Source organism: Gigantopelta aegis, chromosome 10 (assembly GCF_016097555.1).
Source record: "Gigantopelta aegis isolate Gae_Host chromosome 10, Gae_host_genome, whole genome shotgun sequence".
NCBI classification, from domain to species: Eukaryota; Metazoa; Mollusca; class Gastropoda; order Neomphalida; family Peltospiridae; genus Gigantopelta; species Gigantopelta aegis.
The window spans coordinates 89,692,632-89,718,746 of NC_054708.1; the positions used below are offsets into that span (position 1 = coordinate 89,692,632).

Here is a 26,115-nt window from a genome sequence, read left to right on the forward strand (position 1 = left end):
GCCAAATTTCAATATTCTCAGGTAATTTCTGTATTAATGCGACTGACCCTATATCTGCACCCACAGAAATGGACACCAATTTTGGTCAAGCTACCAACTGGTAACAAATGTTTTGTCAAGAAAAAGAAAAGAAAAGAAAAAAGAAGAGTGAAACAACAGGTTCACAATCCATGAATACCATGGAAATTCCCATGACCCATTTAATTCAAATAATTGATTTAAAAAGTTATTGTTCTTATGTCACCAGTACAGTATGACAGCACTTCCACACCCTATCTATAAACTGTCAGCAAGACATAAAAATTGAAGCACAATAGTCTTCACAAAGTGGTGTTTCATTCTTCCCGAAGTGACCCACTAATACATGTATATCTGAACAGTATATGCAAAGAAATATTTTATACATAATATAAATGTATATTTATTTTTAAATGTTAGATTGGATTCTCTCACATCCCTTTTTTTCAGTTATGTCCTGTTCAGTGCCATCTTGATATATGTCATCCAACATTCAGATGGGATTCTGAAAAAAATTTAAAAGAAAAAAATATTTTATATAGTCTGAATAGATCTGCTATGCAATTAGCAATTGTTTAATGTAAACATTTAGTTCTTTCTATTAGTTTTTAAAGACTAAGTTAGAGAATCACAGCCTACTAAGTTTCAGATGTGGGGAATCAAAACTTCAGGAAAAAACAAACTTTCAGTTAAATTTTAAATTTTACTTCTAAAAATAATAGTTTAAAAAAAATATTCAATCAAATCTTTAGGATAAACGTTATTTTGTTTTATTAAAACAGACTTTGAAATGTTCAATGTTGAACTTTAATTTTAATTAAGAAGAAACCAGAAAATACATATATTTTTAATCTCTTAAGTTCTGGAAACTACTAGAAAGAATCATGCAAATAACTGTTTATAAATTTCTCTGATTCAACTGATTATGTTTCCATAAGTTTCATGTATTTGTATGTACATGTTGAGGATATTAAAGCTGATCGATGATCAACTTTAATAAAACATCAGTCAGACTGATTTGTTCAGTACATGAACCATTACAACATGTATGTATCTGGAGATACATTATAACTGGGGAATAAATGAAAACATCCTTTTTAATTGTGCATTTTGCAAAAAATATGATGACTCTAGGTTTTTCTTTTGGTGTTCTCTGTAGCATCTTTATTTTTCTGAACAAACAATAGGTATTTTGACTTTAGAACAGTTTAATGTAAATGATATTAACATGCAATGATTGGGCTTATAAAAATTAATGTGTGTATTAAGCAAACATAAAAGCTAACAAATATTTTTCATGTTACTGTTTAAAATGTCAGTCATTACAACTGCCCCATTTCCCTTGGGCTTTTAATTAGCACTGTGTGAAGTAAATTAATTACTCCCAGTCTGCTAGAAGTAGAGATACACATCCTTTTGATAAGACAGGTACAAAGTGATCAGGTGACAACTCCCATTCTCCTATAGACATTTTATTGCCCCAATAGAGGTATTTCACATTCCTATTGCGCATGCGCGCGAAGAGTAACGTCCCTTGACAAAATAGACTGAAACTAGTCTATTTACAAGTTGGGGGGCGTGACAGACAGGTTGTTATGGGCGACTTGAGTAGCTTCGTAAGAGACTTTAAACTTTGGCAACTAACATGTACATATTTCGAATTAGATGGTATAATGGCCGTAGAAAACGGTCCGCTGAAATTTACAGCGGAATGGTTCAAAAGCAGTGCAACAACTTGGACAAAGTCTCTGCGACTCGTACCCGAGGGTTTTGATAACGCCAGATTAAAAGACTATCTCGTAAAAAGTACAAACAAAACATTTGACAGAGATTCCATACGAGCGTTTAAAAGTTTGAAAAGTTATAAATATTTCTCTGATGGATATGTGCAACGTCTTATGTCCACGACCGTAAAAGACCATGCTATCTGTCGTGGAATTTTGTTTACCTGCAGAGCACAGGTTATGGCATCGATGGCTAAAAAGGTATACGATTTCAATGTGTGTATGAATGAAGAAGGAGAAGTTCTAGGAGGATCATGCGAGTGTGTAGCAGGGTAAGTTTCTTTCAATTATTTATCATATTTTATTATTTACTGGAAACGCATGCATAAATATTATAAATACCTCCCCCCCCCTACTCAAAATCTGGGCATGTGTGTGCGTGTCAGTATACCGTGTGTATGTATGTATGTATGTATATATAAAATTATATATAATTTGTTTACTGGAAACACATGCATGCATAAATATTGTAAATACCCCCCCCCCCCCATGTCAAAATCAGGGCGTATGTGTGTCTCAGTATAGTATGTATGTATAAAGATATATATATATATATATATATATTTGTACTGTGTATGTATATATATATATATATATATATATGTATATGTATGTGTGTGTATATGTATGTGTGTGTATATATATATATATATATATATATATATATACACACACACACACAAACACAAACATATAATTATATATGTATATATAATTGTTTCTGTATGTATGTACACATAAAGCATAATGTTAATATACATAAATGTTATTCAGCCTGCCCCCCCCCCCCCCCCACCTACAAAAATGGGAGCCTGTATGCTTATGTACACACACAATATAATTGAAAAAACACCTCTCAAAACAATGCAGGTCCAGATCAAGGGGTAGTAGGTGCCCCTCCCCCACAGATGCATTACAAACATTGGCAATAACTTGTTTGTTCAGCAAGTCTTTGTAGTGATACCATTTAGAGCCAGAGTATTTACACCTTTGTTGCAGACATCTCTGACTGAACACTGACAACATGGCCACACACCATATTCAACATTCCATTCCAATATTTATTTACATGCTCATATACCACGAAGGTTTCAAGCATGTCTGTCCTGGGCATAATCTCTGGCCTTTGCCAGTGACTAAGTCCAGGACAGAAAAGGGTGGGGGATAAGTTTGAGGTGGGCAGATTTTGGAATAAGAATTTAGTTGTGTCCAGCGACTGCGCGGACCGACTAGTAGACACCGAAAATGGGCCATGTTCTGACAGGCTAAATTTCGATTCCTTCGGGTCAAACTAGAAAAACCTAACATCTACGGAGAATACCTGCACCTAACATCATGTCCGGACTAAGAATTTAAACCCAAAAATAAGTTAGACTGCTCGGCCGAAAAGGTTTTAAGGTGATTTGAGCAATTGAACGGGCGCCAAAGTAAATTGCGTTGGACTATTTATAAAAAAATAAACATAGGAATTTTGAACTCGATCGAAAAGTATTTAAAGTCCAACTAAGCCCAAAAAGGAGGTTACCTGTCCTAGTTAAGGTTGGCGCAGCAGGACTCATGGTGAGTTGATGGGCTGATCAGGTGAGAAGTTGGGGAGTCCTTCCATCAGATACTCGGTGTTACGTTCAAGGGCTCCTGAGTAGATGTCCCGCAATACCAGCTTTAAGATTCGATGAATGGTCGCGTTGGGCATCTCTGGCTTCAGGAGTCCTTGTCTGTACAGCCCGTCCTGCTGCGCTGTCACATAAAGTTGTTTGGAGCGAGGGGACCCCCGGATCTGGTACTTCCCTTGTCCAGACGGAAGTTGGCGCCATTCCTTATTTGACCAGGGTCCCTTAAGTTGTTGAGGGTCGGTGAAGTCCCCGATGACCGCTTCTCTATACTTCGCTGGGAGCTTATCACAGACGAGAGTCCAGGATCTCCGTTCCAACAACAGCAACCGGAGGTGGTGGTGGACTTTCCGGTGGGTCGAGAACGACCACGTGTCCCGTGTCCATCAGTGTGGTTCCCTCAACAGGAGGAGCCTCCACTGTCAGTTGAGCTGACAGCTTTGGCCCCCCCTGGATGGTTCCTGGCGAGTGCTTCGGTCGAGTGGGCGTATCCGGTAAAGCAGAATGAACCGCCCCCGGTGGTTGAGCCACCGGGTTTGGATCACCCTGCACCGTTCCGCGTCTCGTCCTCTTCGGAACAGGTGGAGCCGCCCCTGGCGGTTGAGCCGCCAAGTTAGGCTCACCCTGTGTAGACTTAGGGCGCCTCCTCCTTCTTCTACTCATTGCGCGTTTCCTCTTCTCGTTTCCGTAGTACAACGTCACGGTCGCCGAGTCTCCGTTGTGCTCAATCCGATACTTGGACAAAGGCCCAAGCGAACAAAGCACAGCCCCTAGGGTGGGGGGGAGAGAAATCGCCACGTTCTCGGAACACAACCTCATGGTTCGAGATCAACTGGAGAAAAAAAAAGACCATATTCAACAAACAAAACATACAGTAACATGATTAATTAAATCTTTTGTTTATGAAGGAAATGTGAGCTGCTTCTTTCCTTATGGGTTAAAACCAGTTACTTGTCTAATTACAGTTATTGTTACGTGTAATTAGTACAAACACACACAAGTATACATACTTTATGCTTAAAAAAATCTATAAATAAACCATTTATTTTGGAGTAACATATATTTGTTATATTGAAGATTGTACCTTTACTCATATACTCACATAAACACCTACATACTTGTACAACCCCTACTAAATATTTGTGACTTCAAGCAACAAACACCTCAACTAGTTGTGGTAGACTGAATAATTGAAACTATTGTTCTCTGTAGTTATCTGAACCATGTCATTAATTTCACACACAAATAATAAGGTGGACTAATCATGCTTAGAAACATTTTATTTATTAAAAAAAATACATCTGTTTTTGAGGTATTAAAACATAAATGCATTAATTTTAAATTATTTAGCATTTAAATAAATGCCAAGTTGCTGTAAATAATATAGTTACATATATATCACCACACATGTATCACAACTGGATTTATAATTTTTTCAGGCAAGGTGAAGCATGTAACCATGTAGCTGCTTTGCTGTTTGCCTTAGAGGATTATGTGGCACAGGGACTGAACAGTATACCTGAAGGAAAAACATGCACAGATAAACTGCAAAGATGGAACCAGCCAGCAAAGCGACATGTGGAGCCCAAAACTATTAACAAAATCATCATTTACAGGTAAACCTATAATACACATGTATTTAATATCTTTGAATGTTCATACTAGTTGATTAAACTTGTAATAACAACACAGAACAATTCATTCTGAATTTAAATGCCATTAAAAAGATAACAAGTCTCACACATTACTGTGTGTGTGTTATTATATATACATGTATATTGTGTTTGTTTGTATTTATATAATTTGCATTTTTCTGTTACACATTAATTTACAAATGCACATACAATATTTCAATAAGTGTGTAATCCTAAGTCCTAAGAGTTCCTAATTCTTCAATATATCTACAGCATGTCTGATTAAATTGAACATTATATACAACATATTAATTGAATATTTTTTTTTTTTTTCAGACCACAACATAATAAACCAAAACCTCGTTCAGCAAAAGATTACCAAGATCCTCGTCATCAAGAAGACCAGGTTATGAACAGCAAGGCGAGGGACGATTTACACAAAGCATTATTTAAAAGTATACCACACAGTGGGTTTTCTAAGTATGGACTTCCCCCAAAGGAAGTCATACCTGTCACTGATGTGTTGGATAATGGACTACAACTATTATTCTGTCATCCACCATCCCTATTTCAAATTGAAACTGCTTGTGAAACATTTTTAAAAACAATGGAACTTTCAGATGATGAAATTAGTGATATTGAAACTAAAACAAAAGAACAATCAATGTGTACTTTGTGGCATAGTGTACGAGAAAAGAGGATTACTGCTTCAAATTTCCATGCAGTAACAAACAGGAGAAGTACTACAGATCCAACTAATCTGTTAAAAAGACTTCTCAAGTACACACATGGTACTAGTACCAAGGCAATGGAATTTGGTTTGACGAAAGAAGATGATGCAGCCAGACGGTACAAGCTACACATGGAAAAGACCTATCCACATGTTGTTGTGTCTAAAGTAGGCTTTAAAGTGTGTAAAGATTTTCATTTTTTAGGAGCTTCAGCTGATAGACTGTCAGAGTCTTCAAGAGGTCAAGTACTAGTTGAAGTGAAAAATCCACATTCAACCTGGGATACACCAACTATTATGGAAGCAGCAAAAACCTTGCCATGTTTGGTTACAGATGAAAATAATCAAGTTGTGTTAAACAAAAAGCATATGTACCACACACAGATTCAAGGACAGATGGCCATATATGGCATTCATGAATGTGATTTTGTTTTATGTACAGGACAGGACATTTTGGTTGAAACCATTACATTTGATGCCATACTCTGGGGTAAAATGGTCAGTAAACTGTCACACTTTTACAAAACAATCATGCTACCAGAAATTGTATACCCATGTATTAAATTTGGAAATAAGCCCTTGATTTTACAAACATAAACACATGCTTGAAGGGTAATATTTGCACATGAACTGCCTGCTATAGCTGCTATTTAATGTTAATATATATGAAAGTGCTTTTGTAGGTTTTGTAGGACAGGGTTTCCAAAAGTACACAGTTTGTTTCACAAAAATGTACATATTGACTTGTTTCACACCATAATGTACATATTGACTTATATACATCTATTATGGTCTTGTGGTATAAATATGTGAACATTACCAACTTGTATTTAATTTATTACATGTTCAGTTGTTATCTAAATTAATAATTTAAATAATATGTATAACTAAATAGAGAGTAAACTCTAGTTAATGCACATTAATAGTACCAACTTATAATGGTACATTGGTAGTTAAACTTGTTAAATACTACATATTAGATTCTGTATGACTTCATCAGCTTCAACACTTAATTATAGGGGTTTGGAAATTTGTCAAAAAACAACAAATTTTGAATAAGTAAAGTTTGTTTTATTTAACGACGCCACTAGAGCACATTGATTTTTAATCTTATCATCGGCTATTGGACGTCAAACATATGGTCATTCTGACACTGTTTTTAGAGGAAACCCGCTGTCGCCACATAGGCTACTCTTCTTTACGACAGGCAGCAAGGGATCTTTTATTTGCGCTTCCCACAGGCAGGATAGCACAAACCATGGCCTTTGTTGAACCAGTTATGGATCACTGGTCGGTGCAAGTGGTTTACACCTACCCATTGAGCCTTGCGGAGCACTCACTCAGGGTTTGGAGTCGGTATCTGGATTAAAAATCCCATGCCTCGACTGGGATCCGAACCCAGTACCTACCAGCCTGTAGACCGATGGCCTGCCACGACGCCACCGAGGCCGGTAAATTTTGAATATGTCATCTGCCAAATTGTGTAGAGTTAAAGGCATAGTGCCATCAAGTATATGGAATGTTTTGATTCTTTGAATGGCTCTTTCAACATGTATTCTAACCTCCGCAATGCGGCGAGTCTCCTCAACCTGTTGACTAGTTAACTGATGGTCTTTACTTTGACGGAAAGGTGGGATATTCAATTCCACATTTTTCACACTCAACAGATCCGCAATATCAAACCCTCTGTCTGCCATCACATTGTCTCCTGGTTGTAGTTTGTCTATAATTCCACAGGTTTTTGTAATAAATTTGTCAGAAGCAGACCCTCCATACAGTTTGGAAACAAAGACAACTGTGCCATCTGGTGTTATACCAACAAGACTTTTGTATGTATTGTTGTTTTTATAATTTGACCAAGTTTCTCTCTGGGCCTTCAAAGCCGATGGTTTATGTATGTATAGTTCTGTGCAGTCAATAATAATACGAGTATTTGGATATTTACTAAACTGTGTAGGCATATGTTCTTTCACTTCCTGCAGAGATGGAAATCTTGTCAAACTTTCCAATTCTAACCGTAAGAAACGAACCCATGTTGAAAACATTTTTGAGAATTGACCTTCAGACATGCCCATACGTTGAGAAATATCTTTTACAAATAACCCTACTTTTAGTCTCACCAACACAGCAAAGAATTCATGTTTAACATCAAATTTTCTACTACAGCCTGGTTTTGCAGTAGTTGCATACCGTGAAGTTACTTTCTTCCCCCTGTCATACTGTAACCTTTGTGCTTTTGGTTCTAAATATGTAAATAAAGATTCAAACACTGAAAGACAGGGCAAACCAGTCCAAAATAGAACTGACTTATCATCAGTCAGTAGAGCAGATATTGTGAAACTTGGTGTAGATGAAATTTGTGTTTCCAATCTACAAATATGTCTTTTAAGTGTATTTATATAGGCTTGTTGTTGTTTCTCTTGAACAGTTAATTCACCACCATTGGAACATTTTGCACAAATAAAAGGGCCAGACTGAACCCCAACACTTGAAACACTAGTTGATGCTTGAACAGCAACTGATTTAGTAGGGATGCTGTATTGTGTTCCTCTTTTGGTATATGATGGCAGAAAACTGGGATTTTTTGAGTAGGTATGGTCACTAATGTCTATCTTGAATATCTCTTCATCCGTCTGAATCAAAGAGACATCACACTGCAAAGAAAATAAAAAATAATAATAATTAATTTTAAAATGTTTTGGAAACAACTGAGATATCTTAGTTAAAAATTTACAAATTCAACTAGCTAAATGAAAACTCATTTATCTAAACTTTTAGGTTGATAGCAGTGTACAAAGCACAGTGTCCTTCGTTAAAGATTCAATCTCATTTTCTAAAGTAAAATATAGATACTGAACAACTATATTTGTTTAAATTGTCATTTTGTTATCAACCTATCCGGTCAACTGTCATTAGATGAAAAAACAAATATCTGACACCATGATATATATGTACACACACACAGACTGTGGTTGATCTATTCTATTATAAATGCTTAAGTAATGATGTTTTATTAGAGTTTCAGCTTGAACTATTTTCAGATGTATAATCAGTTGTTAATCATGTTTGACCTTACATATTTCATTGTTGCTACCATTTTTGCTGATACTTCTCATGCTTTATATAATAAAATCTGTTTGCTGTTTTAAAATTTATTTATGTTTTCTTTTTTTTAGAATATGAATATATGTATACATTACTGGCCATCCTAATATTTTGTAGTAGCCCACCCATTGGGAACTTTTCTTTCCTCCATCAGTAATGGTACATATTTTATTTCTGTTTGATTCTGTTGGGCTTTTCACTCCAAATTTTAAAATTGAGGGTAGGGGAAAGGTAGGGGAAGAAAGAGTTAAATTGCATAAAAGTGATAGCATGTCTGTATATCTGGTTTTCCATTCCATTTTATTTTTAATTACATGGGGTGGTAGAGAAAATTTGTGTGTGTGTGTATATATATATATGTATGTATATATATATATCATATGTATATGTATATGTATATATATATATATATATATATATCATTATATGTATATGTATATGTATATGTATATATATATATATTACATTGTATGACACTATCCTGTGTGTGTGTGTGTGTGTGTGTGTGTGTGTGTGTATCTATAATCTTACCTCGTCACTCTCATCACACTCACAGACAACTTCATTTGCAATCTCTGGAATCTCTGACACAAAGAGGTTTTTTTTGCTCCTTTTATTTGGTTCCGTCACGCCCAGTTGACGTCGTTCACCTTTTTTAATTAAATCCGACCATTCCTTGCACTTGTTACTTGTTTTTGTTATCCTAGGTGTTGTGACAATTTCCCGTCCCATATTCAGGGTGGGTATATAGTCCACATGTTTCTTGTCGTTCACTGGCTTCCCACCTACAAAATGTGCCGAACAAACCCTCGTGTTTGCAGTAACATTAAAATCTTTTTCATTTCTACGTGAAGCGATTACCCACATACGTTTCCGATATGCATTGGCTGGATATCGATGAAAGGATAACGAATTTCCCGGACTTCTGCGATTGGAACAGTTAATAATTGAACAATGGTCATGGCCTCCCATTGCAGCATGATTGCTTTGCCCCCCAATTTGCAAGTAGGGCTATTTTGGCGAGATCTCACGAGATCTCGCGATTTGCGTCCTCGAATTACCCAGCAACGGGCACATGCGCAGTGGAATGTGAAATACCTCTATTAGTGGAGCTATGTAATCCCTTTGTAAGGTGATATCTAAAGACTTCCAGTGTTTGTGAATTGCAGAAGTTGATGAACATTACATAAATTATTTTAGTTCATTTAATCAAAATACATATATATATATATATGATGCTATTCAAGTTGGTTTTATCGCATAAACTGTTTTAATGTACAATGGCACAAATGTTCCTCCATTGCCAGAAATGGAGGGACAGCTAGTCACAATGATCAAAATTATATTTATTAAAAATTATAACTGATTAATACTTCCAAGCTATTAATTGATCATATGGATTTAAAAACTTTAAAAATTTGCCTTGACATAAAAAAAGAAAGAAAAATCATGTTTGTTGGTAACAGAGGGAAACCACAAGTATATTTTAATTAATTGCTACTAATTACTTATAATATTTAAATGTAAACAACAACACCAAACCTTTGTTTGACAAAATAACTATAATCAGCACTAGTTTGAACTTTTAGTATAGTTGTATTCACTAAATGAAATGTCTATGCACATGCATTAACATATATAAAGAGATTTTATCACACAAAGGAATGCCGCCATTTTGTCTATTTGAAAATCCAACAATGATTGTAATGCATGGTTTTTAAATGAAAAACATGAAGTGTTAAAATTGTATCCCCATCAAGAACACATGGCGTGACGTAACGTTCACCTTGACGTCTGTAGACGTGTCCTGCCGTCAGATCTGTGGAGAAGGAAACGGATTCATCAGTGAAGAGGACACGTCTCCAGTCACATGCTGTCCATCGCAGGTGTTGTCTGCACCACTGGAGATGTCGATGTTCTGGCATCAGGATTGGCCTTCTGGCTGGGTGTCTTGCACGGATGCCATAGATGCGTAGACATCGTCGGACTGTTCTCGCTGATACACCTCTGTTGCCAGGGATGGTTCGGGCTTTTGGGTCATTCTGTGTCAAATCACCCCCAAAAAGATTAATTTTTAATTTCACCCCACAGATTTGTCTGGAAATTTGTTTCTAGAGTGGTTTTGGCTGAAAAAGTTTAATTTTCAAAGTTAAGCTCAATCGGACCAGCGGTTTAGGTGCTACAGCCCGCCCATTTTGGCAAAAATCAACCAAAATTGGGCGGTGGGGCCCTATATTTGAATGTCCATAAATAAGTAACCACTGGTCGAATCTTGATGGGAATGACATCTCTTGAATGGAAATTGCCCAAGGATTCCAAATCTGCCATTATTTATTTTTCATAGATGCAAGTTAAAGTGTGATGATCTTTGGACCTTCACTTTGACCTTGAATTTGACCATGTTGCCCTCATGACCGTGAATTGAAATTTTGTCAGAATTATAGCCAACATGTTTTCTATAAAATATAACAGAACTATAGAGGTGTAATATTTCTCTGTAGTCCACAAAAGCAAATCAAAGCACCTTCTCCATACAATTTAACTTCAGTTTAGGTAGTACGCCGTTAAGGATAATTCCCACTGACTGAGTAGACATTGAATGTTTAACATTAATTTAACATTAATTTAACACCAGGCGTGAACTCCTAACATCAAAGTCCATCAATGACAGGACACAAACAAACTAACATGTTTTAATTAATTACAGTACACCAAGGATTGGTTTATTGTATAAGTTACAATCTAAAGTATTAGAAGTGTTTTAGAATAATATATGTATACTTATATGTTTGGAAGCAGCCTCAGAAATTTGTGAATTTGAAATAAAAACACCCCAGAACTTTCCCAATTGTTTTAACTTGATGATGTTTTAGGCTCACGTACACAGGCCTGCGCAATTTTTTTTTGCATAACCTGAAAAGGGGTTATGCCAAAAGATTTTGCATAACCTATTTCGGTTTGCATAACCTGTTTTTTTTCTTTATAATTTAAAAAAATATATATTCTAAATTTTGAGAAACAAGAGAGTGGCAATGGTAAGTAAAAAGCATATGTATACAAATGTTTAAGAGATTTAGAAATAATAATAATAATTAGAACTATTGTAATAAAGTACCAAAACGTAATGAATGTCAGGCTTGACCTATTATATAAAACACATCATCATGTGTGCGTAACTACGGGTGAATAAATAAGAATTCACTGCAAGGCAATCTCTTGCCATTAATTTTATAATATTAGTCTTTTTTGTGTATATAATGTCATGACATTCAGTTGTGAGTGGGAGACTTGGTGCTGCATTCATTATAACACATGGAAACTGATCAGTTAGGGGCCTACATTTTGTAATTATGGTGTATATCATATCTATAAATGAGGTTTGGGGTATATACTTAGAACGTTCCAATATTTGCTATATTCACAAATTTGCCATAAATTGTCAATATGGCTCAAAGTTTTTTAATTTCCAAATTTAATTGTTGTTCAATATGGTCAATAGTATGTGTGTGCCAAATGTCAGGAACATTCAATGTCTGCTCATAGTTATTAGGAATTATCCTTAACGGAGTAAGTAGTACTGACTAAGTTAAATTGCATGGAAAATGTTTTTTCAATTTGTTTTTGTGGACTACAGAGGAATATTACACCTCTAGTTCTGTTATATTTTGTAGAAAACATGTTGGGCTGTAATTGTGACCAATTTTCATTTTAAGGTCACGTAGCACCTAAACCGCTGGTCCGATTGAGCTCATCTTTGAAGATTAAGCATTTTTAGACAAAATATCCCAGGAAACCAAATTTCAACCAAATCAGATGGGGTGGGGTTAAACCCATTGGGTGATTTGACATGGAATGACCCTGTGAGGGTTGCTGGGTGGAACCTGTTTTGCAGATGTGTGGTTTGGATCCATGTGTCTTGGCAAGGGGTTGTCACGGGTGGTCGGCCACTACGGGGACGGTCCCTGTCCTGGTTGTTTTGTTGATATCATTGCCATAAGTGCCATATGGTGTTTCTGTGGACGTTGAATTGATGTGCAACGTCACGCTGTGAGGTCCCAAATTCAAGCATCCCTATGACTCGCCCTCTGTTATTTTCACTGAGGTGAAGCATGACGAAATTGCATCAAACAGTACACTAGTGGTGTTTTTCTGACTTCTGGACTTCTAAAGACTGCACAGAGTGGCAATGATTTGCGACTGAATGTGTGGCCTTTTTTGGTGAACACTGGACAGAATTTCTCCCGAATATTCCATGTTTCTCGCACAAAGCATGCAATTGTTGCATTTCTTCGAGCTGTTTCATGCACATTTTCTCTGGTTTACATCCATAAATCCATTCACAAATTTATTACTCCAAACAATCCATGTCACAATAACTTTTGCCTTTTAGTATAAACATACACACATACACATACACACACACATACACACACACACACACACACACACATACATACACACATAAACACATACACACACATATATACACATACATACACACATACATACACACACATACATACATACACACATACATACATACATACACACATACACACATACATACATACACACACATATGTACACATACATATACACATGTGTCTGTGTGTGTGTGTGTGTGTATTAATTTATCTATGACAGGTGTTGTGGATGTGGACCAAGATCAAAGCTACAGTCGATGGATAGATGGAACAGATGTCGTATTTGACAAATTTGAGGAAACTCGTCGTTATCCAGGTTCTATTGGCCTTATGTCTGGAAATCGGTGGACATTTAAGAACTCCAGTGATGGCTCGAAATTTTTATGTCGTTCTGGAAGTAAGTTTTAACTCATCTTGATCTTTCAGGTGAATAGTAAAACTGCAGTGTCTATATAGTTACGACATTGTAGCATTATTTACTAATACAAAATACAAATGTATTTACATTTTAAATAAACCTGCATCTTCGATATCATATTATATTCGACAGCTGATCATGTCATTGTTTCCCCTTTCCCAATTGATTATTAAAAAATGATTTGTTGATGTTATATTAGATGTTATAAAGCAGTTGATATTTATAACAAAACTGGATCATTTGACAGCACAAGTACCACTTCCTTTCATCACGAAAGATATCAGTAGCGCGAACGTATCAACGAATATCAGTGTTGTTGTGTTGTTTTGTTTTTCTTTTTTGTTTGTTTTTGTTACATGCGTTATTAAATCATTAAGTTATTATTGTTTTACTTCATAAAAAATCACTAAACTTTATGGTACAGTAATGCAGTGTAATTTTGCATGCGATTTACAGGCGTATATACAGATGATTGACCTATTAATGACCCAACAAAGTATTATCTGAAAATGTATACATTTAGTTTGTCCTTAAAAGTACTTTATTTAACCATCTACTTAACTACCATATCCCACTTATTACTGATATTTTGTAAAAGTCATCGAATTATGTCAACGGTCCATAATTCAGGGGGAAATAATGGCTATTAGCAGCATGGAGATGTGTGCGATTTTGAGGTGAGTCCGGGAGCCTGGGGATCGCAAAAATGATGTCGGACTCTCTAGCTTGCTTAGTATACGAGCCCGCATGGCTCTTAAATATTATTTGTACAAATTAAATTGATATTTCTAAATGACACATGCAACATATTGCAAAACCCAGAAAAACGACATTCTCGAATTGCGATGTTTTACGTGATTTTATGGTGCTATAATATGTCTATTTTCACTTTCCATGAGTGAAAATTTAGTCTCGATAACCCACTCGTGTCAATGGCTTGTCGGCAAACATTTGGGAATGAGACAGTGGAGGTTCACGGTATTCGTTTTGTACGGGGCGGAAGTGGATGGTTTTGATTTCAATATGTTGAGATTCGGAATAGGTGCCCCCCCTACAAAAAAAACCCCTAAACAAACGGACAGAGACAGACGTTTGAAAAAAGAGTACGATGAGAACAGAAAGCAGGAATTTCGAAAGGAATGGCTAAGCGAATTCCTTGGCTCAAGCAAGAACAGGAAGGAATGACGTGGACGTGGTGCATGCAGTACCCACAACTGGCCGGGTCACATTCAGCATTTCTAGATCATGGAGGGTCGAAAACAATAACCCACTATAGTATAAAACGGTAAGCGATCGTACATAGTAATTGTCAATGTTTTTGTAACAGTAATAGTCAGGCGTTTGTGCAGAAAATTATACAGGGGGCTGGGGGGTCTAGACTGATGGGCAAAGTTCGACACTGTGCCTGATAGTACAAGTTCCATTCAGCATTTTGTTTAGAGTAATTAATAGTTGCACTAGTCACATTTTTTGTAAAGCTCGCGAGCACGCGTGAACCAGTGATGTCACATTTATCAACAAATGATAAAACACGTCCTGGTCCATTAACAGAATATGTCTAAAATGAAATACATTTTGATTTATTGTTTTTTTTATTCCTCAGGTAAAAGTAAGTTTTCTCTCATACCAAATATAAGGGTCCAGAGACTGAAATTGCCAAACATGGAAATATAATGGAGTGCGCGACTATTTGTTACGTTTTACGTAGTACGCCAAACTAGGTTCTATTTAAAAACTTGCTTTGGCAAATGAATTTGGCAGTATATTAATAACAAAATAATGTGCTATATACAGCAATGGTCCAACTACTTAAGTAAATATTATTATTATTATTTTTTTTTGGTTACAAATGTTTACTTTACCTACAGTTTGTTCTTAGGTGCGTGACTATTGATTACTTCAAGGGCAAAACTTCCTGAATTATAATAAAGAACTTTTATCTTGTACAGATAAATTTAAAATAATAACAACTGTCAAATTATTATTTAATTACTTAACCCTATCGAAAATTTAAAATTGTCAAAGCAAAAATTTTGAAGAATTAATATGCTCTCGGAACATGTCCGTTTGAAAAAATCTCTTAACGAATTTGACCGAGTAATTCAGAATTACTTTGACGATTTTTACTGACTGGAAATCAACGAAGTGTGTATCGAGGCTTACTCTGAACATATTTCAACCCACTCCGCTCAAAGTGAATTTAATTTGTTTTAGTATATGCGTGACTTTGCGCTTGTCAGTCGATCAAATTTTCTGCATACTCGCCTGTAATACGGCTAGCACATGTCCATTAAGGCCTTTCGTATGACGCGGTTTGTTCCATTAATGTTGTTTTATGGGTTCGAATCTATGACTTAACCTGTGACATGACAATGTCGGGGCATGCTCATTACGAAGGCTTTACCGAACTCTGAGAGGTCTTATTTGATTTTCCCCTCATGCCAGCACAGCTGGCCATGGGATCAAAATCGGACTAATGGAAAGGCAGCCAAACTTCAAACTGGTTTTTTATCACTTTTGCTGCACAGATATTTTACCTTTTTTTATTATTTACAGCATCATTTAAAAAATATTTTTTTACGGCATCATGGAAATTATTTATTAAATTGTCAGAAATAAAGTTGGAATGTAGTGTCCAGTGTGGAATAATGTTTTACTTTTAGCTTAGTAGTTAATTTAATGCATTATGATTAATATTCAATTACATAATTTAGATCTAATTAAAAAATACAAAACTTCATTTAATATGATGTGGATAATTTGAATGCCCATATTGACACTTGTTGGTTACTGCAGTGTACTTGGTGTACAGTTCAGAATTTTTTTTTAAAATGTCAACAAATTTAATTATAAAATGTAGCATGATTCATGCATAATTACTGTTAACAATCCAAGCCAATACCCCACAACTGTTATATGAAATGCCATGGTACTATGTGCTGTCCTGTCTGTGGGAAAGTGCATATAAAAGATCCCTTGTGACTAATGGGAAAATGTAGCGGGTTTCCTCTGACTACGTGTCACAATGACCAAATGTTTGACATCCAATAGCTGATGATTAATAAAACAATGTGCTCTAGTGGTGTTGTTAAACAAAAACAAACTTTAAATTAATGTTAAAGTATTTTATTTAAACAATGCATGTATACAAGTTTCTATTAAATTTTAATCTGATATTTGCCAATGGAAATTATTCACATTAATTATAAAAATATAGCAGGGTTTAGCTCAGTCGATAGAGTGCTCATCTGAGGTGCTTTGGTCTTGGGATCGAACCACATCTGTGGACCCATTCTCATATTGGTTTTTGTCCTGTCCGAATCCGTGCCCCATGACTGGCATATCAAAGGCCATGGTATGTACTATTCTGTGATGGTGCATATCAAAGGCCATGGTATGTACTATTCTGTGATGGTGCATATCAAAGGCCATGGTATGTACTATTCTGTGATGGTGCATATAAAAGGCCATTGTATGTACTATTCTGTGATGGTGCATATAAAAGGCCATGGTATGTACTATTCTGTGATGGTGCATATCAAAGGCCATGGTATGTACTATTCTGTGATGGTGCATATAAAAGATAAGTTGCTGCTGATAAAAAAGAGTACTTATCCCATGGCCATGGAGTGGCGGCAGCAAGTTTCCTCTCTGATAAAAATGTGTTGGGTTCATCGTTAAATAAAACATCTCTCTTTCTCTCCCTGATTGCTCTCTCTCTCGCTCTCTCTCTCTCTCTGATTATAAAATTTGTTTTTCAGACATAATGATTCCGAAGGGCACAGAACTGTAGCTGAGCGTGTAAAACAACAAGAAAAGGGGGTCGAATCTATTGCATCGAAAACATTACAAGCACTCAATAAATCACAGTTTTCACAAGTCGTCGACATTTTCCATATTGCTCACAAGATTACTGTGAAAGGAAGATCCTGGAAACATTTCAGAGATGATGTTCGAGTTGCATCAAAAATTGGTGCTGATGTTGGTCATTCTTACCAAACTGAGAAAAAATGCAGAGAATTTGTTCATTTCATGGCTGAAATACCAAGACAGAAAATGGTGGAGCATGTGAAGCAACCAGCTGCTTTCTTCTCTCTCATGATAGATGAATCCAGATGTATCGGTCTTGGAGGAAATGATTATGTTCATTAGGACTGCATTTAAGGGCGAAGTTGTCACCGACTTCGTGGCTATCACCAGTCTGGAAAAGCCAGACACAGACTCAATCCTGGCTTAATGTGAAAAACACAATTACCGATTACCTTGATATGAATGATGAAGATATTAAAACAAAACGTGTTGGCTTTGCTTGCGATGGTGCGGCAGTTTTGATGGGCTGTAGAAGAGGCATGACTACACAGTTACAGTCCGAGTTGGCTCATTTGATAGTGGTTCATTGTTTGACTCATTGACTGGAGCTGGCTTTTAAAAAAGCAGTAAGTAACTCTCCTTATTCGACTATTGTAAATTCAATGATGGATTTGTACAAAATGTACCACAGAAGTCCATTAAACAGTGCTGGACTCCCAACAAAGTTGCATCTCCATGCTGATTACACCAAAACGCCCCTTGAGACCAAGTGGAACTAGATGGGTAGCCCACTTGGATAAGGCACTGGACCAATGTTGGAGTATCTATTGTCCACTCATCCAGCACCTGGAGCAAATCAAGGAATTGGATAATGCCTGTAAAGAGCAACAGAATCGGGCTACATCTATGGTGCGCATGTTTAAGCAAAAAGCTTTCCTGAAAAATACATTAGAACTGCACTATATTGTCAAATGCTTAAGCATGTTGTCTTTGAATTTCCAGGTAAAAAATCTACTCATCTCTGATGGAATATCATTAATAAAGACTACACATAATTTATTGAAAAAGTTAAAAGATAATCCAGAGCATCGGCATATGGCTGAAAAACTAGCTGATGAAGACGCGTTTCCAATCGGCACAAGGTTCACAGACGTTGATCGTGATAGTCAACTGTATAAAGCAGCTTCAATACTAAACATCAAGAAGTGGGAACCAGAACAAGATTCGTGGACCATGTTTGCTGATCATGAGATTTCAGTATTAGAAAAACGATTTCACGATGTTCTTGAACTTTCAGGAAAGAAGCCTGATAATGTGTCTTTTGAATGGACCTACCTCAAATATGAAATTAGGTCACAGCAAATCAGCATTGAAACGCTCACCTGGTCTAAACTGAAAATATTTTGGAGACACTTGTGGAAATTTTCATTCATTGGTTGACATTCCACTTTCCGTCAGCATGAGTTCCTCGATTGTGAATGTGGATTTTCACAGATGAAACGTGTTAAGACAGACTGGCGAAATCGTCTTAATCCCGAGGCCCTTACTGACCAGTTGAGAGTTACACTGTTGACAGAAAATATTGACAAATATGACCCAACCAGTGCTGTAAAACTGTGGCTTGATAGTTCAGTGCTAACCAGAAGGCCACATGTCAAAGCATACAAGAAACGTATGACATTCCAAGTGATAACAACAGCAGTTCTGAAGATTTCTCTCACTGAAATACAGTTATAGATTGGTCTTGCATTCCACAGTACAGTTAAGTTATATGATTTTTTGCAGTTTGAATTGTGTGGAGTGACTATTAATTTGTTTGTGCATACTGTACGTAACATTAAGATTCTGCCCTTCATGTTGCCACGTAGAAAACTACAATTACAATTTTGAAATTTTGTTTTATTTGTTTGTTCAGTAAATATACTATACACATATTTATAACATACTGTCATGTCTGTGTTGTCCTGAAACCAAAAACCAAAACAAACACCATGCATTAATAACTGTTTTATTAATCGTGTGCCAGGTCATTTCACAGTTTACTACATATAGGGTAACAGCTGAGTTTTATGAATAATTATATTTAACAAACTGATAACATGCATAGCATCTATCATAAATACATCACATTTCAGAACAACGAGATTGCCAGTATACCATTTGCAAAAAATCTAGTGTACATTATGACGCGCGGTAGGGCTCACTGGACTGTTGCCGGGCTCTCAAGATTTGTAAACAGGGAGTCCTAATGGCACTTTAAGTTTTGAAACCAAAATCGCACACTGAATATTATTTTGTGTCATCCCCAGAATGACCACAGTGTCAAAATAACTTACCAAGCTTATGTAACGAGAACACTTGACAGTCCTCTGTGACGTAGGCTAATTTGAAGCATTAACAATGAAAATAAGTTATTAAAAATAATAAAAACATGTATTGAATGATAATAATGTTATTATATCAACTTATTATAGTAACAGAAGCATTTTAAATGGCGATGATCCAGACTAGTTAGGCCTTTGCAGGTATAGGTAAATTTATCATTAGTCGGAAAGATCAGAATCAAACAGCTTCATTTTCCACCATGTCAAATTTATTATTATGCAAAATATGTGAAAACCCCATGGGTAATTACAGCTGGCTTAAATCATTATTATGCAAAATATGCGAAAACACCATGGGTAATTACAGCTGGCTTAGGATAGAAATTGTAACATTTTTAAAGAATACTGTGAACTAGACTGTTTATACATGAAGTGGCTTAGATATATATATGACGGCCGTGTATGTAGCCTCAGCCTCTGCTATATACACAGCCAAAATGTATATAGGCAGGAAATAAGTATTTGACAGAACCATATTACCAAACCATCAGGAACAGGAGGAATACATACAAAGTACTAATAGTGTGTGGTCTGTACAGGGGGTGAGGGATTGAATATGAATGTAGCGGACCCTTTTATAAACGTTTTCCATAGACACCTACCGTATGTGAATAGCGTAATATTGTCCATGCAGAACTCCAAATGTTACATGGAAGGAGAGCTGGATAGATACAAATAAATAAATAAATAAATAATAAAATAATAAATTAATAAATTATCAGCCGCTGAGGTAGATTATCTGAAAGAGAAAATAAATACACACTAATTAGTAACTACGGAAAGTACACAAACTAACAGCAGGGTAAATAATCTGACATGGGTTTCTGCCAGAGGGTAAAACGGGTATGGCGCAATACCCAAATTTGTTTGCAGAATTTTTTTTAAGTTAACCTTTTGACAAAATTAATTACTCTTATCATTACTGTATGATTTTCTTAACCCTAACCCTAAACTTGACCCATTTTCTTTCTGGGGGAGGCCCCACATACCCCCTGTTGACTGTTGCATTCAGTTCCATAGCGCCATACCCAAAAATTTCTTTCTGGCAGAAACACTGATGACTAACAGGTTATTTTACTGTTTGTAGTCCCTATTTCAAATGTGCAAAATTGCATGGGGGAATAAACCTCAAAGAACATGTTTTTCCTGGCAGTAATGTTGAGACAACTTCTGTGTCCCCCTCCAAATGTATGTAATGTTTCTGTAACGACCACCCCCACGCATCCCACCGCGACGTAATTTTACCAACATTATAATTATTATTTTATTGTTATTATTATTATTAGGTTCCCAAGCATTTTCCGCTGGGGAATCTATTGTTTTTGGTGGGATCATTATTATTATTATTATAATTATTATTTTTAAGCCGTCTGTTTTGTCATTTTTTGATAAGGGTTCTGGGTTGATTTTGGTGGGTAGTTTGGTGGGGGTGGATTGATCGTATTAAAAAATTGTGTATATTGCAGGGATCATGCAAGGGGGTGACGTGGGCCCAAAAAAAATTGCCCTTTCATACTAAACTTCGACTTCATCAATGGCAAAGTTCTAAGTCACCTTCTTTTAAAGAAAAAATCACAATGATTTCGGCTTGTTTCCTCTCGGACGTATCGGTACATTTTGCCAAAGATCACATGACCATATTTTGCAATCGACCAGTGGACTCGGTTATTTCCGTCAAATTATATTTATTAATAATACATTGGGGAACAACACAATATTTGTTTGCTTTTATTCATTTGTTACTTACTGTTTTATATACGCAAGGGAACTGAATAAATAAATCGTAAACAAAACTATACTTGTTATACAAAATGTTACTATACATACTGAAACACAATGAAAATGCAAAAACAACTTTTCATTGCAAATAACGACAAACTATTAATGAATTGATGGATAATGTAATATGACATTAATGCCTGGTATTCACGAGATACATTCACATGGAAACATGGCCAGTTATGATCAGTAATCAAGTTGCATTCGTAATCAAAAAGTTCAAACCCCCCCCCCCCCCCCCCAATATCAAGGTCAGTATCTCATGTGTCCACCATTGGCCCGTGAGCATGCGTGAAGACGACGGGGAAAGGATTGGCACAAACATCTCAAGTAAGTCACAGGAATGTTCCTCCACTCCTCCTGCAATGACTGTGCAAGCTCAGCGACGTTATGCAGTGGTGGCTGGCGGCTGGGGGCTATGTACATGACGTCCTAACTTATCCCACGTGTTCAATTAGGTTCAAATCTGGTGAAACAGCGGGCCATTTCATAACGGTGATACCGGCTTGTTGCAGGAATGCCTGGGTTATTCTTGCAGTATGTGGACGGGCATTAAAAAATTGTCTTGTTGAAACAGGTGGGGACCTCCTGGTCTTCGGTGACTGCGCAAAATGGCTGGAGAACTGGTCTTAGAATAACGTCAGCATAACGCTGGGCTGTAAGGGCATCGTGGACAATGATGAGATCACTCCTGAAATCACAGTTGATTGCCCCCCATACCATCAGACAACCGCCGCCAAACCGATCATGTTCCCTCACACATCCGTCAGCGTACCGTTCATGGAGTCTCCTATACACACGTACTCTTCCATCGGCAAAGGAGACAGAGAAATGGGACTCATCTGAGAAAACAATACTCCGGTAAAAGGCTGGTGGATGATTACCATTCTGGAGAGCAAACTGTAGTATCGCAGCACGATGTCGCGGTGTCATGATGTTACCGTTGTACGAGCGTCTGCGTCGACGGATGACCGTCATCAGATGGATAGGCTTTCCATGACATCCTATTGTGTTGCTTGCTGTCATCGTCGCAGTTATGAACCGGTCACGGAGGTGGTGTTGTCAAATCGGCCGATCTTGGCGTGGGGTCGTAATGGGACGTTGACCAGGTCGAGGTCGATCACGGACACTCCTGGTCTGTTGATGACATTCAACAAGTCGTCCAATAGTTGATGGATGGACTATGAAGGTCCTAGCAACTTGAATATGACACCGTTACGTGACTTTTATGTGTCCACATACTGGCATTTCACGTGCATTGCATGCAGCATGATTGAGCATGTAGTGAACGCATTTCACACCATTTTGTGTGTTTCTGCTATTGTATGTGTAGCGAGAACAAAACCAGGATTAAAACCCAGACAAAAGTACCAATCAATGGCTTCCTCTCATAAATTGTTATTTTAAGTCTAATAATTATATTTTTCATTAATCACAACAAAATTTTGAAAAATATCTGTTTTACGTTTTCTTTGTGTGTCAGTATATAAAACAATTTCTTTTCAGTTTTTAATGTTATTATTTTTCCTTGTTTATGAAAAATGTCAACATACCATATCATTTTCTGTTTTTACCTAGTCCAGATTTATAATGAAAGCCCATCAGGTTTGGGTCTGCTGGAAATATGATTCCAAAGTTTCCATTTCTTAATAAATTTCTCATGTTTATTCTTACTGCAGTATGCTGCTTTTTCTAAATCATAATAGGAATGTATTTTGACTTTAAGTATTTCAAAACTAGATGTTTTGTTGTTATATCGAAATTGTTGTTATATTGATTTATTAATCATCAGCTATTGGGTGTCAATAGTAGCAAGTGATCATTTATATGCACCATCCTAAAGACAGGATAACACATACCAAAGCATTTAATATACCAGTCGTGGTGCACTAGCTGGAATAAGAAATAGCCCAATGGTTCCACCGACGGGGATGGATCACAGACCATCATTATATACTAAGTATATTATTATTAATCAAAGCACATTCACAGTCAATATAATCGATTGGTACCTACTTCGTTTACAAAATGTCACAAAACTAGTAGACTTGATTGTTTGAAGTTAATCCTTTAATTGAATGACGAAAGGCTTATGTTCAAAAGTAATACATGTCTATAGAGTTGGCCAACATCGGTGACTGACATCATGTGACTGTCGGCTCGCGACGAGATCAAGGATGCCAAATTAATGGGTGTACTGCCAACGTACTATGGCATCTGATTATGTAATGTCCTTGTCAAGAGGTGTTTTTAGACGTTAGTTGCACGTTTGTTCCTAAATTGCTCTGTTGGTGTCGGAAGGTGTGAATTCCGGTGTAATGAACAGAATAACATTGGTGTACGTTCATTCCCGACAATTTGTGGTCGGATGGTGTAAATGTCGTAGTAACGAGGTCTGACTATATATATACCGTATTGTTCCTATTTGTAGCGCCCCCTCTAATATAAGCGCCCCCTATGATTACGAGAAATGTATCATGAAACGGTACCCGTAAAATAGTAAAACTGGCTTACCTGACTGCCGACTTGCAATGATTATAATCGGTAAACAAATAAAATCCAAACAGGTGAAGCACTATGACACTAGTATGGGCGAACAGTATGTCACACATGTCGTTTATCAAATGTATATCTATCTCCACGCAGAATGAACGCACGACACTCCGTTAACGCTGTTCAAAACCGGAAGTACAAACATACCGGTAGGTATTTACACCGACACCGTAACACCGTTTTCAATATCAGTGTACTTAACTGGTCTTCCGGCGCCTGGCTTTCTTTTTTCTGTTTTCTTTGTCGATTTAAGGTGTTCTTTCGATTTACACCAATCTTGGACCCGTTTGCGGTGGACACCAAACAATTTTGCAGCATGATGCTTGCCTTTTTCTTCAGCAACAGATATGACTTTCAGTTTAAACGCAGCGGTATAAGACCTGCGCGACATTGAACTACTAGTGCTCGCCATGTTTGCAAAGAGCAGACAGAGTGTACCGCAATCCTAGGGCATTGGCCGCTAAATAAAAATCTATTCAGACTGGGTGACAAAATGAAGTGGGCGAGTATGAGGGGTCTCAATCACACACCCTTCCCCCACCCCACTTTCAAATACACTCCGCAGGCCCTATATGCCTACGTGCACAGTACCATGTATTTGGATAAATCAGCTGACGATGTACGGTATGCTACGTCATTTCAACAAGAAAATGTCACTGGTGGAGTGACTCGGCGGCAAAGCTTTTGATGTCTCAGCGAGCCAGACGCATTGACAGTTTGATACGAGGATTTTTCACACGTATTACGAAACGTGTTCTAGTACTCTAATTAGCGCGCCCCCTTTGTGTTTTGCATCGCGCCTGGGCGCTACAAATAGGAACAATACGGTGTATATATATATATATATATATATATATATATATATATATATATATATATATACAGTCAAACCTGTCCTGACTGTATATATATAGTCAAACCTATCCTAGTGGCCACCTGTATTCAGCGGTTTCGTGCCTTTAGCGGCCTCTTTTTTCCCTCCCAAACGATTTATAATGTAAATGCACCTGTAATAAGCGGTCACCTGTCTAACGCGGCCAGCGGCGACCCAAATCGGATCTCAAATTGCTAAAATACCTGTATTTAGCGGCTACAGTAAATGTTTACTATTATATAAAAGGGATATTTAACAACAGCAAACGATGTGATGATATTTATAACAGCGTTTTCATCAGCATACCCCCAGGAGAAAATTTGTTGGGGACATGGTAATATCGGTACCTAGTTACTTCTCTTATCCATTTGTACAGCAATCTAATTAAGCACCGGCCTCGGTGGGGCAATGTTTAAATGAATGAATGAATGAATGAATGTTTAACGACACCCCAGCACGAAAAATACATCGGCTATTGGGTGTCAAACTATGGTAATGCAAACAAATAAAGTGATGATCAACAACAATATAAAAATTAAAGATTTAAATAAAAACAGTGTAAAGAACTGTGCAAAAATACAAATATCACAGATAGATACTGATTTTACTCAAAATTTCAATTTTATCTCGAAGAAAACAAGGGGATTTGTGCTGTATTGTCCATTTTCAAAGAGAATGTTAACCCCTGCACCACGGTGAGGTTACGGCACGCGCAGGGGCACAGTATTTATGCCATCAGACTACAGGTTGGTAGAGTCGAGCCAATAATTTTAAAGAAATGTGCTCGGACTGCTAGGGATGACTAAACGATTTGCTGCTATTTATCTCTAATGGAATAATGTAGACATAATATTAGATTGCCTATAATTTTACAAATGTTGAAAACAGTTTTAACGTAGCATCGGCACCGCAGAATATCAATGTAAAATTGTGATCTTTCATTTTATGTTATTATAAGATTTATTTTTATTAATCTAATCAAGCACCAATGA

At 36.8% G+C, this 26,115-nt stretch overlaps 2 protein-coding genes across 2 annotated transcripts in view; both read left to right on the plus strand.

Moving 5' to 3' along the window:
- The window catches only part of LOC121383901, a 167,786-nt gene that overhangs the window by 45,262 nt on the left and 96,409 nt on the right, over window positions 1–26,115 (plus strand). The window contains exon 5 of the mRNA XM_041513999.1: window positions 13,526–13,702. Within this exon, the coding sequence (XP_041369933.1) occupies window positions 13,526–13,702 (177 nt within the window). The remainder of the gene's footprint in view (window positions 1–13,525; window positions 13,703–26,115) is intronic.
- LOC121382615 lies at window positions 4,820–6,866 on the plus strand. Its single transcript, XM_041512140.1, has 2 exons — window positions 4,820–5,028; window positions 5,383–6,866. The coding sequence occupies exons 1-2, from the start codon at window positions 4,820–4,822 to the stop codon at window positions 6,371–6,373; spliced, it is 1,200 nt and encodes a 399-aa protein (XP_041368074.1). The 3' UTR covers window positions 6,374–6,866.